At 38.0% G+C, this 21,710-nt stretch overlaps 1 protein-coding gene across 2 annotated transcripts; it reads left to right on the top strand.

Moving 5' to 3' along the window:
* The first annotated feature begins 1,342 nt into the window (after nt 1-1,342).
* dkk1b (dickkopf WNT signaling pathway inhibitor 1b) lies at nt 1,343-3,278 on the top strand. Of its 2 annotated transcripts, none has more exons than XM_048170864.1 (4): nt 1,343-1,805; nt 1,895-2,036; nt 2,145-2,285; nt 2,641-3,278. In XM_048170864.1, exons 1-4 carry the CDS (start codon nt 1,602-1,604, stop codon nt 2,889-2,891), a joined length of 738 nt encoding a protein of 245 aa, XP_048026821.1. In that variant the 5' UTR covers nt 1,343-1,601; the 3' UTR covers nt 2,892-3,278. The 2 variants fall into 2 exon arrangements, with proteins under 2 accessions (XP_048026821.1, XP_048026820.1); XM_048170863.1 differs by having other exon boundaries at nt 1,346-1,805; nt 1,892-2,036.
* Nucleotides 3,279-21,710: the final 18,432 nt, after the last annotated feature.

Here is a 21,710-nt window from a genome sequence, read left to right on the forward strand (position 1 = left end):
TAAAACAGGATTACCTGACATCCCACTAAATGAATTTGCTAAGCACAATGTCTACAAAAAGCCGCTAAAAGCCGAGCAAATGGACTGTTTGCGAAAATGCCGTCGCTGTTGAAGTCTGATTAAGACACGGGCTTCAGTCCTTTTTGATCTGAGCTCATCAAAGGGTCCTTTACACAAGCTTCATTTTACACCACTGTAGGCTTTGGATGTACAATTAAAACAAAGCCAATAGACAAAGGGATGGGGATGAACCCTGCCAATTCAAGTTTAATGAAGTGTATTGAGCGTTTGTCCTGTAGTCGTCTATTAGAAGTGACCCGGCCCTGTCAACGACATCAAAGACATTGATTTGGGAGTTATCCCGGAGTATTGGGCAGCCAGACACTTTGATATTGTTAAATCATTTGCGCAGTTTATACCCACCAAAGTGTCAGATTGCAAAGCTATAATTATTATTAATGGTTACTATAATTTAAGAGCAATCTATTCATGCTGCAACAGATCTCATTTTAGACAGCGACTGTAACCTATATTTATAAATACTATATTTTGACAAAGATTCACATGGGTGATTGATTGTTTTATTTATTGATTCACAAGCGAGATGAATTGCTTTATTCTGTTCTAAAATTTAGAGCTCAAATCTTTATAATCAGAGAGATCAATGGATGAACCACGGCACCTAAGTGCGTCACATTCTTATCTCAGATTGCTAATCACGCACTATTTGTTTAAAAGCACAGACTGAATGATAATTAATTCGGTAAACTTCTCACTTCTTCTTATTTGCATATTCACTTTGATCTTTTGCACTTGTTTAATCAAACGCATTTCAAAGAGCCCCCATCACGGTATATAACTCAATTTCTGCTAAATCTGTCAAACTACTGCATTTCTAACATGAAATATACAAACTCACTGTGAAAAACTGTGAAACTATGGGAAAATAAAATCCAATGACTGACATCCAGACATCCATTTCTGCTTTTTGAATAGAGAAATAACCAGCCTGCATGCAATGAAAATTGTAATAACATGTGCAAATGATAAAATTGTATTTTATTATTGAAATAATATTCAAGTTCTAAAATTATAGGCCTAAATACATTAGTAAAAATATTGATTCAAACCGATCGTCCACTGTAAAAATGTCTCTCGGTTTTCTTTAATAGCAGTTAAATTCAAAGTGTTTGAACTTTGCATCACTTTGCAGTTAAAGTTTTGTAAATTGGTAAATATATCTACAATATTGCATAGTAGGGCAATATAATACAGCAATTTTTCATTAAACTTAATTGTTTCTCTGAGCTAATGACTGCTTTCCCTATTAATGTGAATTAAATAAGCAGTATTATTGAGGTGGCTGTTTGATGGGAGCTCATGAAGACGTGCATACAAACACACTGATAGACAGACAGCTCATGAGTCATGACACAACGCTTTGAAATTTCATCCAGCTCTTTGTTACTCTCAGGGAGGGGCGGGAGCGCAAACAACCCCGCGCGCGTATAAATGAAGCGTCTTGCGCTCTTGAGGAACCACAGAAGAGCTCTGCTCACCTCGGGAATACATCCTCCATCCAAGGAATAGCAGACCTGACGATGCTGCACATTGCCATGTTCTCTACCGCATGCCTCATTCTTGTGGGCTACATCAAAGTGGCATCCGCTGGTTCTGTGGTGCTCAACTCGAATTCTATTAAGGTCGGTTTAGGTGTGTCGAGTCCCGGTCTCCCGGTCAGCCCGAGTCCGGATGAGTCACCTGCGGACAGCGGCAGTCTGAACTTCGCCATTGATACACCGCAGGTAAGAATATAAATGAGCACATGTTATTTCAGACAGCTGCTTTTACTTCGTGGTCGTTTGACTAATTGTGTATTTCTAAACTCCAGCAGCCTTTAATCTGCGAGAGTGATGAGGAATGCGGTGGCGAGGAGTTCTGCTTCCTGTCTCGCGGAGTCTGTCTCCAGTGCAAGAAGCGCAGGAAGCGCTGCATCCGGGATGCGATGTGCTGCCCTGGCAACCATTGCAGCAATGGTAAGATCAAACTTATAAAAGAAAAACGAGGTGTAGAAATATTTAATCGTTATATAGCCTAAATGATTAACAAGAAATGTTGGCTAACAATGAACCTCTTCCTATTAGGAGTTTGTCTTCCAAATGATCCTGACATGATTCATCAGATTGGAATGGAAGAGTTTGTTTCCATCTCCCAGGAGAACTCTACTGTTGTGGTGCCACCAAAAGTTGCAACTCAAGGTTTACCACAAAACCAAATGCTGAAAGGTAAATAATAATTCAACTAACTAATTAACCACTATGTTATGTTGACTTTATTGGTTGTGTGTCTATGTGTAGAATAACTCAGCAGGCAGATATTTTAACCCTCTGGTGTATCACAAAGTAGGCATGAACTTTTCAGGAATGTGAGCGGTATTAAGATGTAAAAGCAAAAGACATGTAGACCTTTTGGAGCATGTTGAGATGCTTTATAATCCAGTTTTAAGACTAAGACGTTCTTATAAAGTAAGACTAACATGTCATGAAGTATCAACCTGATCCTCAATGTGACATTTTTTTGATATCCCAAAAAACATGTCAGTTGTGCGTGATATTCATGGATGTTATTTTGTTAAAATAGGACTGGAGGGAGAAAACTGTCTGAGATCATCAGATTGTGCTGAGGGACTCTGCTGCGCTCGTCACTTTTGGTCCAAAATCTGCAAGCCCGTCCTAAAAGAAGGCCAGGTCTGCACCAAACACAAGAGGAAAGGCACCCATGGCTTAGAGATATTCCAGCGTTGCGATTGTGGGGAAGGTCTGTCCTGCAGAACGCAAAGAGGAGAAGGCAGCAAGTCATCACGGAGTCTGCACACCTGCCAGAGACACTGAATGAACGTTCAAGGAATTTCTTTCACAAGCTCCGAGAGAAGCGAAAAACAGACTTGAGCGACGAGCGCTTGAGGGAAGCAGGACTTGGAATGGGATACTCTGTTTTTCAACTGGTTTCCTCCATTTTCTTGTGTCAACATTGCAGAGTAGATATAATTGTTTCTCAACGGAACTTAAATATTGCAGTAAATTACTGTATTATACTGTAAATAATATGAGGCAGTTGGCACTTAATTCAGATATTTTTGTCAACAATGTTTTGAAAGAAGGTGCTTCAGTCTTTTGCTAGTCTATCTTAAATGTGTATACTTCTGGTTTTTACAGTCATATAGAGCTGAATTAAATGTCTATTTTATTCTAAATAAAGAGTGTAAAGATGATATTCAGCATACAGTGTTTTAAATCATGTTTGCATTAAGAGAATTAAGATAGAGTTTCTCATGCTGCATGTAAAAGGATATACACAATGTTAAGTTAGGTGCGGTCAGAGCTGAGGAGGTTTTTTGTATTCCCCTCTAGAACTTTAATTAAGGTATTTAATAAGGTGTGTCTGTATTTAATAAGCCATAAGAGACCTTTCCACAACTGGGGGAAAAAAATGAAATTCAAAGTCTGTATTTAATTGCATCAGGAAGGCTATTTTTAGTTTTCATTACTTTGAAGTCATTTTGTGTTATACATGTTGAAACAAATATACGAAAGATAACAAGGAGATCAAAATGATCAGCAAACTTTTTTGAAGCATATGATATGAAAAGCTACATGCACAACACGAAAGACCAATGTGACAACAATAAAGTAAACAAAATAGCAGTAATGTAAACTAACCCATCTTGAAACAGAGATTAAAAGCCACCATGTCTGATTGATCCGATGCTTTCAAAAGCATTTATATAGACAGGTCACACATTACAAACAAGCATCTGTTTGAGGTCTGCTTGTGAATTCTGTCTGTCTCTCTCTTTGAAGGTGAGAGGCTTTAATATGGTCTAGCACGTGGAGACTGACTATAGTCACCTTCTCTTTAAAGTTCAAGGATGCTCACTGATAGTGGCAGCGTTTAATGGCTCTGTCTGCTCATAGCCAGAGCTTGGGAGCTACATTTCAAACCTTCCAGTAAATCATTACAGCACATTTATCAGACTTAAATGAATTTATTGGTTTTATGCACAGTTAAATGATTATTATTAACCTCTTTTATGTTTTAATGTTGGTCGTTTTAACACAATAGCATATGCAAACAGAACATAATGCTGCAAAAGAGCTTCTTCTCAAAACACGCCCTCATTCAGAAAGTTCTTTTGCGGGTATTGCTTCCTCTTGCATTTCTCCCAGCTGTAATTGGAAACTTTAAGTCTTTTACCTGGAGCTGTCAAGAGAGACAAAGCAGTGGGGTAAGCATTTCAAAGCACAGGATATACAGTTTGCAATTGTCCCTTTCCCATCCATGTGCTTCAGCTGGCATTGGAGAGGCTTTCTCCCAGCTTTTGTCAATACCGTCAACAGCTTGAAGACCACAAACATCTGTGGATGGAATCCTAAGCTGCACAATGGTGCAAAAGAAACCCAAACCTCCGCAGTCTGCATACAGTAAAGCAGTTAAGTCTTTGATGGCAAAAGAGTTCTGCAACAGGTCAAGGCCATTTGATCTGCTTCACTAAGAGGAATCAAGAGTCCATAAAGGATGTTTCTAGTGTTCGGGCAGAAATAATCTGCAAACATGAGTGTGAAAAGGTGGATTTCCTTCTTTTTTCAAACTAGGTACAATAAAGAAGCAATACTGGGGCTTCTGAACATAGCAGTGTGAATGTTTGCGAACTGCCCCTAAAGCTTGGTTCACTTTGAAGTTGAGATCAGTCAACACTTCACGGCACATACTATTTTTCAACAAATAGTTAAGTAACTGGGACTCACACGCAGAGTTACTTAAAAAGAACCCAAACACATTAGCGTGAATTGAGCATTTACGCTCGAAAGTATGTGCCGGTGAAGGTAGTCTGGCTGTTTCAATGACATTTGGCAAGATGAATGAGACACATGGCTGTATGTGTCATCATATTTGATCCAATTTCATTTTTTCTTATCGATCTCTTTGACAGTTTAAGTTCATTTAAGTTGAGAAACTATGAAGAAATTAAAGAAGCAAACAATAAATAAAGTGATAGATACATACTGTATATATTTGACACTGCCATATTAAAATAAAGCTTCCAAAAGAGGTTAAGATTTCATTGTGGTTAAAGCTTAGATCTCTTAATGTTAATTAGCCTTAAGCAGGTGGAAGTGAGATGAGAAGATACAATTAAGAAAACATTTTGAACATTTCGTGTGGTAAAAGATGTTTTTCACACCTCTGTATTATAATGGCAGATGTGCTGCATAAATGAATGACATTTGCGTGGTTGTCTTTAATTTAAAGGTTGTGCGTAATTACTAGTATGATCTTGCCTTAGAGTCACGGTTAGATGTTTTCATCAAAGGGGTGAAAATACTGATGTGGTGATTAAATCAGCAGATCATGGAATATTATGAAAATAATTAAGCAGCATTACTTTTTCAATTTGTGGAAGGATAATTTGCATTCTGAACTGTTTCACAGTATTTTATTCAATTGACTCGCACAGTTAGCGTTTGAGGAATTATATACCCAAGTTTAAGCATTGTGCATAAATACAGAGATGTCTCGTCTGTGTCACACAGAGTAGAGGTTTGTGGGTCAGTGTTGGCTGTAGAATGGCTTGGAATGACCCTGTGCTGTTTTACTAGCTGACTGACTGCCATGCTTGCAAATTACAGACAGCGAGATCCGACTGTAATGATGGCAGGCGTCACAGATATGAGCTCTTTAAGATGCATGGTTTGCAGCAGCAGACAGCAGCCTGACAGAGTCCAAACACAGAGTTAGAGAACAGAATGGCTCTGTTTATCTCAAGTCAAGGGGGCAAGAAAGTTATCAATGTCAACAGCTATAGGTGAATTTTATGATATAGCATTATTCTGAATTGTTGGCTTTCATAACTGAGGTACCATCATGAGGTATCTCAAGATGACAAACGCACAAAATTCACAAACAAACCACTTAAAATGGCTTTCTTTTTTAATGCTTTTGAAATTTTTGGGCCTGAATCTGGCGAAAAGATTCTTTGTTGCTTTCAAAGTTGCTTTGTATAATGGAGTTATGTTGTAAGTATCAACCTTAGATGTATAAGTATCAAGTCAAGTAGATGTTTCTTCTAAAATACATGATTGTTGACATACAGTAAGAGTATAGAACTATAAAATGACTAATGGTTGTATAGCTCAGATAACTTTGATGAGAACTGTTGAAATTCATAATGAGATCTTGGATAATCAAATCCAATCAGTTTAAATCACTGTTGAGATCTCTTTTGAAACTCTAGATGAGATGTTTTAAGTGTTTTAAATAAACCACAGCCACATGTGCAAAAGCGATGCTTTGGTTTGTATTCTTGGCATGAAATTAATGCAACACTTGGTTTAGTTAAATGGTGTTCAATGTGTTGGTTTTCTAAGACATAATTTTGACACATTATCTGACTGTTTATATCATCATTAAACTAAAAAGGGCATGCTATGTCATGGAACATCTGAGAATGGTCTGAATGCTCGCTCTTGTTCCACGCAGCTTTACGATGTGATTTATGGACATCTTGGTCACTAAGGCCTGTCGGCATAATTACCAAAATTACATGATAAATATTTTGCATGTTTTGATGTCTTGTGGAAAAGTGATTTTCGTTTGTGATGACAAATGCCTGGTTCAGTATTATGAATTCAAACACTGGTGGAGAATATGATGTGAGAAAAAGGACAAACAGCCTCTCATCCTTCACTCAAGTAACATATTCTGGAATGGCTATATGAAGTTTTATGGCAAACATCACTTGTGCACCTGTCGTGTTTTTTAGACATTGCATCTTCAGTAACACAATAACCTTCAGAATACTTCTCATAGTTTGCAACAATGTTTTGTTACTAACTGTTGCAAAATTATGAGTTACTCATTTCTTATTTTTCAATTTGGTTTTGGAAGAAATTATTCATAATGAATATATTGAAATGGTTTATATCCTAGCAAAGTTTGAAGCATTGCTTCAATCTCCTCTGAAACTCTAAAAGGGACATGTGTACGGTGGCTGAGAGAGCTCAACACACTGCAACTGAAGAAAACACATGCAAATAGAAAGAGCACCAGCAAATTAAGAAAACATCTTCATCAGTTTGACAACATATGTGCTGCAAATACTGACAATGCAGCCAAATACAGAAATGCACTGCAAATACTCACAATGCAACCAAATACAGAAATGCACTGAAAATACTCACAACACAACCAAATACAGAAACGTGCTGCAAAAACTCACAATGCAACCAAATACAGAAACATGCTGCAAATACTCACAATGCAACCAAATACAGAAACATTCTGCAAATACTCACAATGCAACCAAATACAGAAATGCACTGGAAATACTCACAACACAACCAAATACAGAAACGTGCTGCAAAAATTCACAATGCAACCAAATACAGAAACATGCTGCAAATACTCACAATGCAAGCAAATACAGAAACATTCTGCAAATACTCACAATGCAACCAAATACAGAAATGCACTGGAAATACTCACAACACAACCAAATACAGAAACGTGCTGCAAAAATTCACAATGCAACCAAATACAGAAACGTGCGGCAAATACTCACAATGCAATTAAATACAGAAACACGCTGCAAATATTCACAACACAACCAAATACAGAAACATGCTGCAAATACTCACAACGCAACCAAATACAAAAACACGCTGCAAATACTTACAACACAACCAAATACAGAATAATGCGCTGAAAATACTCACAATGCAACCAAATACAGAAACGTGCTGCAAATACTCACAATGCAACCAAATACAGAAACGCCCTGCAAATACTCACAATGCAACCAAATACAGAAACGCCCTGCAAATACTCACAATGCAACCAAATACAGAAACGTGCAGCAAATACTCACAATGCAATTAAATACAGAAACACGCTGCAAATACTCACAACACAACCAAATACAGAAACCTTCTGCAAATACTCACAACGCAACCAAATACAAAAACATGCTGCAAATACTAACAATGCAACCAAATACAGAAACATGCTGCAAATACTCACAACGCAACCAAATACAGAAACGTGCTGCAAAAACTCACAATGCAACCAAATATAGAAACACACTGCAAATACTTACAACACAACCAAATACAGAATAATGCGCTGAAAATACTCACAATGCAACCAAATACAGAAATGTGCTGCAAATACTTACAATGCAACCAAATACAGAAACGCCCTGCAAATACTCACAATGCAACCAAATACAGAAACGCCCTGCAAATACTCACAATGCAACCAAATACAGAAACGTGCTGCAAATACTCACAATGCAACCAAATACAGAAATGCACTGGAAATACTCACAACACAACCAAATACAGAAACGTGCTGCAAAAACTCACAATGCAACCAAATACAGAAACACACTGCAAATACTTACAACACAACCAAATACAGAAATGCTCTGAAAATACTCACAATGCAACCAAATACAGAAACATGCTGCAAATACTCACAATGCAATTAAATACAGAAACATGCTGCAAATACTCACAACACAACCAAATACAGAAATGCGCCGAAAATACTCACAACGCAACCAAACACAGAAACGTGCTGCAAATACTCACAACGCAACCAAATACAGAAACATGCTGCAAATACTCACAATGCAACCAAATACAGAAACATGCTGCAAATACTCACAATGCAACCAAATACAGAAACGTGCTGCAAATACTCACAATGCAATTAAATACAGAAACACGCTGCAAATACTCACAACACAACCAAATACAGAAACACGCTGCAAATACTCACAATGCAACCAAATACAAAAACACGCTGCAAATACTAACAATGCAACCAAATACAGAAACATGCTGCAAATACTCACAACGCAACCAAATACAGAAACGTGCTGCAAAAACTCACAATGCAACCAAATATAGAAACACACTGCAAATACTCACAATGCAACCAAATACAGAAATGCGCTGGAAATACTCACAACACAACCAAATACAGAAACGTGCTGCAAATACTCACAATGCAACCAAATACAGAAACATGCTGCAAATACTTACAACACAACCAAATACAGAAATGCACTCAAAATACTCACAATGCAACCAAATACAGAAACGTGCTGCAAATACTCACAATGCAATTAAATACAGAAACACGCTGCAAATACTCACAACACAACCAAATACAGAAACATGCTGCAAATACTAACAATGCAACCAAATACAGAAATATGCTGCAAATACTCACAACGCAACCAAATACAGAAACACGCTGAAAATACTCACAATGCAACCAAATACAGAAACACGCTGCAAATACTCACAACGCAACCAAATACAGAAACGTGCGGCAAATACTCACAATGCAACCAAATACAGAAACCAACATGTTCTCCAACCAATATGACCATATAGGTCGTTTGTCACTTCCCTGAAATACGACCCATAGGAGCATTTACTAAAGTGGCGCCCCTATGAACAACAGGACACTTTCATTTTAATTCATGAAATACGACCCATATGAGCATTTGCTAAAGTTGCGCCCCTATTGACAACAGGACACTTTCATTTTAATGCATTGTTCCCTTTTATCTGCGTCATATTTCGGGTTTCACGCATAGCTCAATTGGCAGAGCATTGCAATAACAATATGCAATCATGTGATTCGTGGGTTTCGATCCCAGAGAACACATGTGCTCATAAAGTGTAAATGCACTATAAATCATTAAGGTTAGGTTTAGGGGTGGGGTGGGTGTAGTCATTAATAAAAATTAGTTTTGGTAAATGGAAATAGGAGAAATGGTGTAAAAAGTCCACACACTGCATTTAAATGAACATGCGTTTTGATTGGTAATGACAGTCATACGTCATTTCATGATGACAGACGTAACACGACACTGTCATTATTTTTATGACAGCTAGAGGGCGCATGACTTTAAAACGTAAATATAGGTCGTAATAAGGTGCTTTTTTTTTTTTTTTTTTGGAGGACAATCTCACAGAAACACACTGCAAATACTCACAGCGCAACCAAATACAGAAATGTGCTGCAAATACTGACAAACGCAATACAGAAATAAATGCAGAAACGTGCTGCAAATACTCAGAAAGCAAACAAATACAGAAATGTGCTGCAAATACTCACAACGCAACCTAATACAGAAACATGCTGCAAATACTCACAATGCAACCAAATACAGAAACGTGCTGCAAATACTTACAAAGCTCAGTGTTCTGCAACTGAAGAAAACACCAGCAAATAGAAAAAAACCCAGCAAATTAAAAAAAAGCATCTTTATCAGTTTGACAATACATACGTTGCAAATACTGACAATGCAACCAAATACAGAAATGCACTGCAAATAGCACAGACCACAACAGAAATGTTTCAAGGGGACCCCAAAGTGACGAACCTGGATGGGACATGCTTATTGTTCAATGTCTACTCATTAGAGATGCTGTAGATTACCTAAATGGTGAGTTTTTTGTTTATTTTAACATCCTGATCATATGTGCGTTGTATTTGCAGCGCATTTCTGTATTTGTTTATTGTGCTGTGAATATTTGCAGTACTTTTCTGTATTTGGTTGCATTGTGAATATTTGCAGCACATGTGTTGTCAAACGAATGAAGATGATTTCTTTATTTTCTTGTGTTTTTCTCTTTGCATGTGTTCATTTGCAGCGCATTGAACTCTCTCAGCCACCGTACATGAGATTACTAGGGTGTTTTTCCTCTGGAATAAATCTTAGATGCATGATATATCAGTACCCAATAGAATATCAGCTGTTTTTTTAATTTATTACAATCAATCAATATTGGAGATATAGTTACACACACAGAACATATAGCCTACACATAGAACCAAAAGAAGATTTATACACTTGGCTTTGTGCACTGTAGAGAATTGGTGTAGAAACACGTATTATGTCAACCATTAAATGAGAATAAATTTGCAGAGAAGCCTGCAAAAGTGTGACACTGAATTAGATGTACTGTAATGTACTGTTAAGTATCCTATTGCAGCACTGAGCTGATGATGTGGCTGCATATGGTTGTGTCATGTGGAGGACAGAGGCAGCTTCTTTGCTGTCACCATGGTGCTGGGTGTCATCATCGTTTAAGTGTCTAATTAGTCCAAAGTTTCCACACACACTCATAAAAAGTCTCTATTGAGTATCAATGCATTAGCAGAGGGGTAAAGGACTCCACTGTGTTCTAAAAGAAATGGTTCACCCAGAAATAAAAATTCAACACCATAAAGTAATACAGAACTTGCACCCTGCATTTCAAGCCTTCGGATTCAGAATTTTATTGTTGTTATTATTAAAAATATGTTTTGTTAATAATAATTTTGTATCTGTTTTTGTAATTTATGAAGCTTGACAGATGTTTTGATTCTTCAGAATTTCTCTTCTTACAAAAAAAGCATGTGCAAACAATGACAGACTTCTCAGTTTCAGTGTAAACCATCCCTTTAAGACAGCAGCTAAATATAGCCAACTAAACATTTTAAGGTGTTCCGCACGTGATGCCCTTCCTCGTAAGGCTGGATCCGCGATTCCCCGAAGCGCAAACGCTGGAGGCGTCTTCCTCTTTGAGGTTTGCAGTTCACCCAGAGTTAAAGACAGATAACACTGCAAACCTCAACAGAGATTTACACAATCGCTTTGGAAAAGAAAGGCATATCTCCTGTCTCCCTCTGAAAAGAGACAATGTCATTCCACAGGAGCGCTCAGACCGCTGATCTTCATCATTAAAGACAATTATGTCACATTCACTTCTCCTCTCCCTGCTCTGAAGGGAAGTAGCCAAAGCCAATTTAATGTTCCTCAATTGTCTCCTTTGTACTGCATACAGTTTACTGGAGCTTAATAGGGCAGGCCGCTTCCCTTTGATATTACCTCTTCCTCCGCCAAACCCATAATGCCCCCATTTGTTCTACACAAAAGCCCAACTTAAACTACACAAAGAGGTGGTTACACAGAATCTCATTTGCCTAAGTGATTGCATCCACAATAAAGGCTCGAATCTTTGATCTCAGTGAGGTGCAAATGTGTTGGCTTTGCTCGGACCGCAGGCCGTTGTGTGGCAGCGTGAGGCGCTGACCGAAACAATGCAGCCCCTAATTCGAGCTATTACCCGCACATTACTCTCTGCGTGTTTGCTCATTTGCACAAGGGTTTAGGAGAAAAGAATATGTGTCGATGGGTGGACAGATGCAGTGAGTCCGTCAAGTTTATCTGTGTCATCCGAGAGGACCAGCGGGCAGGCTTAATTTGGAGGGGCCACTTCAAAAAGAGCAGCTTTGGCCGCTGTCGAAAGGCAAACAACATTTAGCACCTCAGCGCCTAGTGCTAATGACAAACAAGCTGCTCGGATCCACATGAAAGAGGGGCATCCTTGGGTCTCCATCAATGACCTTTTCAAATACACTTCCTCCACACACAAAAGAGCACACCATCCATCTCCTCAGAGGAGCAACCGTGCTACCCAGGCCCATTCACCAGCCCTCACTCTAAATATGAATGCAAGGATGGGGGAAAAGTTTTTCTTCTCAACTACACTTGAAACAAATACCATAAATAAGTCAAAGAGAAGGAGGGAGGGGTAGGTGTACATTACATGACTTCAAAGGCTCGCTCTCTTCCCCCATAGAGCCCAGGCAGTGTGCTTATTTTCAAGGTGCTTATTCATGTGTGCAGACTTGGGGCTACATCACTCAGCATTACCCGAGGGACACTTAACAGTTTCCTCCAAAATAAAAAAAGGGAGGGGGTCCAAACAGATCCCGGAGAACTTGAAACTGACAGAGAGGATATTTCCGAGACGACGGCGGTGACCTCACGTCACCCCCGTGGGCTATGTCAATTAACCTCCCATTTTACAGTTGGCTGCCTCGTGAGAAAATACACACCAGCACAAAGGCTAAGTATCGTCAATTATATCATAAAAACAACAGAGTGACCTCACATAAAAGGAAAATAAGCTAACCGATATTACTTTATTTGACTCGTAAAGACTTTTTATCTCACGTCATTTCAAGATGACAGACGGTGACATTTATGGCGAGTCACACATTAGAACCTTAAAGGATTAGTTCACTTCAGAATCGAAATTTCCTGATAATTTATTCACCCCCATGTCATCCAAGATGTTTATGTCTTTCTTTCTTCAGTCAAAAAAAAAAAAGATGGTTACCATGTCATCCAATATGTTTTTCTTTCTTTTCAGTCAAAAAAAAGAAGGTTTTTGAGGAAAACATTCCATGATTTTTCTCCGTATAGTAGACTTCAACAGGTACCAATGGATTGAAGGTCATTATTGCAGTTTCAGTGTAGCTTCAAAGGGTTCTACACGATCCCAGCCAAGGAATAAGGGTCTTAATTAGTGAAACATTCAGCCATTTTCTAAAAAATACAAATTTATATACTTTTTAACCACAAATGCTCATCTTGCACTGCTCTGCGATGCGCCGCGCATTACGTAATCAAGTTGGAAAGGTCACGCGTGATGTTAGGCAGAAGTACTGCGGTAGGATGAAAAACTTCCCTTTGTAAACACTTGCTTGTTACTTCGGCCTACATCTCGCATGACCTTCCTAACGTGATTACATAATGCGTGGCACATCGCAGAGCTAGTGCAAGACGAGCATTTGTGGTTTTTTTTTTAGAAAATGGCCGATCGTTTCACTAGATAAGACCCTTATTCCTCGGCTGGGATGATGTAGAGTCCTTTGAAGCTGCACTGAAACTGACATTTGGACCTTCAACCCATTGGTAACTGTTGAACTCCATTAGCTATATGGAGAACAATCCTGGAATGTTTTCCTCAAAAACCTTCATTTCTTTTTGACTGAAGAAAGAAAGACATAAATGTCTTGCATGACATTGGTAAATTATCAGGAAATTTCAATTCTGAAGTGAACTAATCCTTTAAGAGCATGAGTGCAATTCACTGCAGTAACATAACCTGGTTGTCGCTGACGTCACATTTTCTTTAGTCTCGCGTAGCCAGACCTTCAGACTGACGGCAGAAGGTCTGGACTCTATCGCAGCTTTTATTGGCCAAGAGGAAGTTTGACTGACATGTAACACAACCAGTCACAGTTTGTTTTGTTCCGCATCATGTTTAGGGGTGTGAAAATGTAAAGTCAGTGGCTGCGTCCGAAAACTGGAAAATGCTGCCTTCTGAGGACACATTTCAAGGTAGTAAGGCATCAAGGCACGTCCGAATCCAATGTTAGCTTCACTTCCTGTTTGCTGAGATACCTTCCTCAGATCGATTTTTGAAGGAAGCATGGATGTATCCTTAGCTGCCTTTGATATCCCACAATCCTGTGCTTTCCATTCTGGAAGTGAGCTAGAAAAATAAAGATGGCTCCGAAAGTTGCGTTTGCTGCTCATTTTGTGTATAAATGTACGATTTTGACCAACATATTTCAATTTTGATATCATTTCTATAGAGAAATTACTACTGTAATAATTAAATATTTGTTTAGTTCTCACCAAAGAGTAGATCATTAAACTGTTACGCTGCCTCAGAAGTCTGTCCGAAATCAATTTCGTGAGGTGCCTTCATGCACAAACGCTGTCATACCAGTCATTCTCTTATAAGACAGCAAGGCAGCAAGACAGCTACCTAGGTTTTCGGACACAGCCAGTGTCTCTACGATAACAGACCGGCGTGCATCTAATAAAATATTAATTCAAGAATGCTGTGCAAGTTTACTGCAACAATGGAGCTGCGGACATCACATACTTTTGAAATTCCATCGTTTATTTGATCCTGATAAGCGCTCGTTGTCATAGTTGTAAACACGACGGCATCCTTCTTCCACGAGGGACTTTGGCGTCACAGCATTTGTTTCCAGGAACGTTAAAGAATGCGACTCGCACGTCTCCCGCACATCCTGTAGAATTCAACCAACCAGATGACAACTTTGAAACTCCTGAAATGTTTCCAAATAAGTGTGCCATATGCGTCAGACGTTCATCCAACGGTCCGTAGTATGACGTCTGAGGCTGAGACTATTTTCTCGCATTACATATTTTCGGTTGTATGTTTGATTAGAGCTTCCTAATGTTTTATTTTATCTTTACCCCCACAGGCACATCAGTAAGAGTTAACTAAAATAAAATATCCTTTACAAGTAATTTTTGTCATGCACAGTTCAGATATAGTGCATATATTTACTTCAGATTCTCTTTATAACGGCATCCTCTCTTCTTATAGGCATCAAAGGTTTCATTCACTGACTGCATTAATGGAACAGAAAAGATTATCATCTGTAGGGAAAAGAGTTTTACAGTTGAATTCACAGTTGTTTCTCCTGTTGTTATTCTAATCTCTGATCCTGTATTGATTATGGCATCTGCAAGACTGCCTCTGTTTTCACAGGAAATGGGTTTGGCTCTTATCCCAAATGGATTGTTTCATTCTCTCTTTTTTTTCCCCTTTAAGTCCCAGTAAGATGTAAAGACATAAAATTGGAATTCAAGCATATATGAAGCCATACTTGAAAATATGGCTTAATAATTATGCATTTTACACTACCTTAAACTGATTAAACACTACATTCCTATATTGAGCATATAATACGCATACACATGCACATGACGTCACGGTTTTCACAAATTCTCATTTTTATAGTTTACATGGAGACGATAACGATATTGTTTTCAACACTTTGAAACCCCTTTTTAAAAGTTTGCATTTTCAGGCCTCCAAAATGCTGTTTGTCATGTAAATGAACAGCCAAAACATATAAAACGTTTTTAGCTTTTAGTTAAAAGCTGCGTTGTGTAAATGGCCCCTTAGATGAAGTCAGTTCTCCTCAAATTCCCACAGGTGTCCTATTAGACCTATTACATTTTTTTTTTCAAACCAACTCAACAGCACCCATTTATTTTAGTGTATGGAAAAGAGCAGTATGAACAACATTATTTCTGTTTCACTGAAGATGGAAAATAATACAGATTTGGAACAACATGAAGGTGAATGATGACAGAACTATTCCAACTACACTGTCATTGCTGGAGACTGTCTTTGAAACAGACTTCAGAGAATCTTATTATCAGTCAAACAGAGTACTCCATGCTGAGAGATGCTCCTAATCTCATCTAGAAGAACAGGTGTTTCCCATCCAAACAAATGTGTTTAGAGTAAGTGGAGACTTAAAAACAACAATTGCCTTAAAGCTGGACGTAAATCCATTCTAAACATAGACTGAGGTGGTAAAAATAACTTAGCACAGATTTAACAAACTTGACAAGCTAATGTAAATTGATATTCAATGATATTATGTGCAATGTGCACAGTCTAATCTGCACTCAGCAGTAAATAATTAAACAACAAATAAACATATATTGGACCTAAAAATTAGAAATAATGGCAGCATCACTATTTATATTTGAGCAAAACTGCAAGTATTAAACTTCATACATTGTTTTTTTTTTTAAACTTATATTACCATTTTTATTTCTTTTTCATATTTCCTTAAATCCATGTAATCCTTTAATTATTTAATTCCTTTAAAACAACAAGAAAACTCAGTTCAAGGTGTAATCTATTAATTGCAATTAGCAAATCATCTAATAACATTAAATATTAAGTGCCTTTATAATATGTTTTATTTTATTAAGTGCCTTTATAATATATTTTATTTTATTTCTTTTTATTATACAAATGTGACGTCAAATGTCTACAAACGTATATATTTGATCCCAGATCTGATAATTTGATGAGCAGCCATTTGTCTTGTCATAATGTAGATAATAAAGACTGTGATTTCTTTATAAATGGCAAAAAATGTATTTGATAAAAATGCACTAACAAAGATATAAGACAGGTCTTTCAGGAAAAAAAGAAAGTTATTCTAAGAGAAAAACTGTACTGGAATTCCTTTGTAAAAGAAGCTAATTGGAGAAAGGCATGGTACATTTTGCATTTCAAATAAGATTTTACATAAAATATATCCAACTTTACTCTCTAAGTTTATGGATGTTGGGAAAGAATGCTCTTTTTGTATTTGTACTGAGGAGTCTCTATGCCATTTTTTTATGATTGTCAAAATGTATAGATTTTGGAAATATTGTTTTTACACTTTCTCTACCAAAGTTAGATTAATGATAACTTCGAATTGTGAGCATGAAGATAAAAATCTTGTAAACTTCATTATCTTGAATGGCAAATTCTTTATTCATAAATATTGATTATCCTAATCTCTCTTTTATACAAGGTTTTCTTTTAATGAAGTCTCTTAAACTTGTGAAAAATGTAAAAGGTAATTCTACTGTTACATACTATATAAGTCTGTATTTGGCATCTTGTGAATGTCTTAAACCCTTCCCACCCCCTCCCCTTTTTTCTCTCTTTTTTTCTTTCATTTATCTTTGGAGCATTGTCTTTGTTGCCTGTTTTTTGTACTGTTTATAAGTTATTTATTAAAAAAAAAAAAAAAAATCAAAGAAATACAGACACTGGTTCATGGGTTCACAGAGATCATCGCCCCCTAGCGGCAAGCTATTGAAATTTCGAGACATTTTGAAACAGTTATGACATAACAAAGCCGTGTTTACTGATATAAGGTGACTTTGGCAGTTTGATATGTGCTCCTATCCACTGGTTTAAAAAAAAAAATGTTTCACAAAGCGTTTGAAGCTTCACAAAGCCTGTTTCGAAAGCGCCTAGAATCACCTGTTTAAAACGGACCGTGCTGGCAAAAGAACGCAACTGAGCTCGTAATAAAACGAGAATCAACTTGGGCTTGCCTTTTCGGAGATAGCAAGAACTGAGGGATTTAAAAAATGCTGTAAAAGCGACTTTCTTAACAGGTGAGTAAGTTATTTTATTGAACAGATACATTGCCATATGTAGTTCTCTAACATGGGTCATTGTAAATCATTAGGTCATTTCATTATTGATTATGCTAACGTTTTGAGAACATCTTTAAATACCAGATAATTCTGAACATTCTATAAATGATACTGGGAAAAATTGGAGAGAACCTTGCCAGAAGCCAAGTTCTGTTCCCAGTTAGCTTTAGCAATCGCATAGCAATGTGCTAAAAACTTCCCGAAACACCCTGCTAACCTTTTAGAGACATCTTGGTGTTGAGGTTGCCATTAATATTTTCATCAGCAAGTGTTTTATTTCCTAGGCAGGATCATAGGCAGTCTGATGTTGAACAACACTATAAATGACTTATCCATAGTGTAAAACACTTGAAATTTGTTTGCACCAGAATGCAGCGTTATACGTAATAATCCTTATTTATAATGACACTGATCTTATTTGATCACTTTCAGAGTTTTATCCTATAATCTGCTAAAAAACACATTTTGAAACCCTGCTCATTTGTCAACACTGTGAATAAAGCAGTGAGCCATAGTAAAGCATGCATTCAGACAGTTTTTTTTCCATATTTTTGGGAGAGACTATGTGTCGTAGTCTCTGAATGTGGCACTAGTGCCACCCGAGAGCATGTCTTTAACAGCTTGCTTGCTACAGACTGGTAATGGGTCATTATGAATTTGATTTATGATGAGGTTTAGCTACTTAAAGTTTCCATCAGCTGATCACACATTGTACATTCTCCAAAGTCTCAGCCGCAACCACACCGCCTCATCGTCACCTCATAGGCTGTACACTGGACAGGCCACTAGACTAACAAACTACAAATGACAAACTACTTAAGAGCCAATTAGAGGGTAATCAAGATGTTTGAGCATTTCGAGAGGGTGTCAAGGGATAATTGCCAAGACCACAGTGCAGAGACCGTCAACACGCCACATAGTTGCTCCAGTCCCCAAAGTAGTGAAATCAAGACCTGGCTGCAGTTCAATGTAGTCTCTACTGGTGTTTCTCATCTAGAACAGCGGATTTAAAGGGATAGTTTACCCAAAAATTAAGATTATCCCATGATTTACTGTATATGACTATCTTCTTTCAGACAAACACAATCGGAGATATATTTTAAAATATCCTTAGTCCTCCAAGGTTTATAATGGTTGTGAATGGCTGCCCAAATTCTGAAGACAAAAAAAAAAAAGCATCCATCCATTAAAAAAAATGAATCTATACGACTCCAGGTGGTTAATAAAGGCCTTCTGAAGCGAATCAATGCGTTTGTGTAAGACAAGCATCCTTATTTAAAACTTTATAAAGTAAAATGAGGAGCTTCCGGTGCGACAGCCATACGCATTCGATGTACTTCCAAAAAACGTTAACTTTGTAGTACACAATGGCATGACGTTCTATACAATGACATGACGTTCTATACAATGACATGACATACTACGCGTTGTACGTCATGGCGTAGTGTAGAACGTCTCTCTATTGATCAGGCATAACATAATGAGCACTGACAGGTGAAGTGAATAACACTGATTAACTTTTCATCACAGCACCTGTTAGTGGGTGGGATATATTAGGCAGCAAGAGAACGTTTTGCTCTCAAAGTTGATGTGTTAGAGCAGGAAAAATGGGCAAGCGTAAGGATTTGAGCAAGTGATGGCTAGATTGTGATAGCTAGAGGACTGCATCAGAGCAATTCCAAAACTGCAGCTCTTGTGGGGTGTTCTCGGTCTGCAGTGGTCAGTATCTAGAAAAGTGCTCCAAGGAAGGAACAGTGGTGAACCGGCGACAGGGTCATAGGTGGTCATGGCTCATTGATGCATGTGAGGAGCGAAGGCTGGCCCGTCTGGTCCATTCCAACAGACAAGCTAATGGTCCTGATAGAAAGGTGTCAGAATACACAGTGCATTGCAGTTTGTTGTGTATGGGGCTGCATGCTGACCCCTGTCCACCGCCGAAACAGTGGTCACGTGAGTGTCAGAACTGGACCGTGGAGCAATGGAAGAGTGTGGCCTGGTCTGATGAATCACGTTTTCTTTTACATCACGTGAATAGTCGGATGCGTGTGCGTTGCTTACCTGGGGAACACATGGCACCAGGATGCACTATGGGAAGAAAGCAAGCCGGCGGAGGCTGTGTGATGCTTTGGGCAATGTTCTGCTGGGAAACCTTGGGTCCTGCCATCCATGTGGATGTTACTTTGACACGTACCACCTACCTAAGCATTAATGCGCACGGCCACAAAGCAAAAATGGTTCAGGAATGATTTGAGGAGCACAACAATGAGTTTGAGGCGTTGACTTGGCCTCCAAATTCCCCAGATGTCAGTCCAATCGATCATCTGTGGGATGTGCTGAACAAACAGGTCCGATCCATGGAGGCTCCACCTCGCAACATACAGGACTTAAATGATCTGCTGCTAACATCTTGGTGCAGATACCACAGTACACCTTCAGGGGTCTAGTGGAGTCCATGCCTCGATGGGTCAGGGCTGTTTTAGCAGCAAAAGGAGGACCAGCACAGTATTAGGAAGATGGTAATAATGTAATGCCTGATTGGTGTATATAAAATTAATTGATAAAAATTTCTCTATAGTTTCATAATTCCAGGTGGAATCTGCTGACGTTTTTACAGGAAAGTCTGTCTGCAGACTTTCATACTTAACACATGACAACATAATCAAATTTGCTTACTGGCTACATGTAATCAATAATCAAATTTGAGTATGTTGTCAAATTCTTATGTACAGGTGGTGGTCACTAAGTATATTTCTCAAGCAGTGTTTTCTTTCTTTCCAGAGGCCTGTTGGACACCGACAGGCTTTAATGGGGCTCTCAGGGCCAAAATAACATTGTAGCATAAATAAACAGCTGTGGTCCTGACCTGTTACGTATACTCCTGTGTGGAGATATTTCAGACCTACACTTGGGGTTACCGTTTGAAGCAGTTAGTAACTGTGCTGTTTACATGAAGACAAGAAGCCTAATCCTCTAAATTAAAGATGTGAAGTGCAATATAAATACAATCATCTGTAATAAGAGAGGACACAAGAGCCATCATAAACCATAACCATGTCATCTCACACTAGTTAAACCATAAGCATGGCAGTGTTTCTATTTTTGTTCTTTTGAGTCTTCATTTTGAAATTTTAACCTAAAAATTCCTTTGATCAAGGCGGCATGCACCAAGTCAGTCAGGTCAAATGTATGAATATAGCTTTTTTCACTCATTTCACTCATTGTTTTAAAGCAGTTTTACAGAAAATCAAGATGTTAATGTCTGTAATTTCTTAATACCTTTTACAGTGCTCAGCTGTAAATGAGTGCACCCCCTTTGAAAAGTAACATTTTAAATAATATCTTAATGAACACAAAAACAATTTGCAAAATGTTAACAAGACTAAGTTTAATATAACATCTGTTTAACTTATAACATGAAATTAAGGTTAATAATATAACTTAGATTACACATTTTTCAGTTTTACTCAAATTAGGGTGATGCAAAAATGAGTACACCCCACAACAAAAACTACTACATCTAGTACTTTGTATGGCCTCCATGATTTTTAATGACAGCACCAAGTCTTCTAGGCATGGAATGAACAAGTTGGCAACATCTATCTTTTTCCATTCTTCAAGAATGAGCTCTTTTAGAAACTGGATGCTGGATGGAGAGTGATGCTTCAGTCTCTTCAGAATTCCCCATAGGTGTTCGATTGGGTTTAGATCAGGAGCCACTGAATCACTTTCACCCTGTTCTTCTTCAGAAATCCAACAGTGGCCTTAGATGTGTGTTTAGGATCATTGT

Source organism: Megalobrama amblycephala, linkage group LG20, assembly GCF_018812025.1.
Source record: "Megalobrama amblycephala isolate DHTTF-2021 linkage group LG20, ASM1881202v1, whole genome shotgun sequence".
Lineage (NCBI taxonomy): Eukaryota > Metazoa > Chordata > Actinopteri > Cypriniformes > Xenocyprididae > Megalobrama > Megalobrama amblycephala.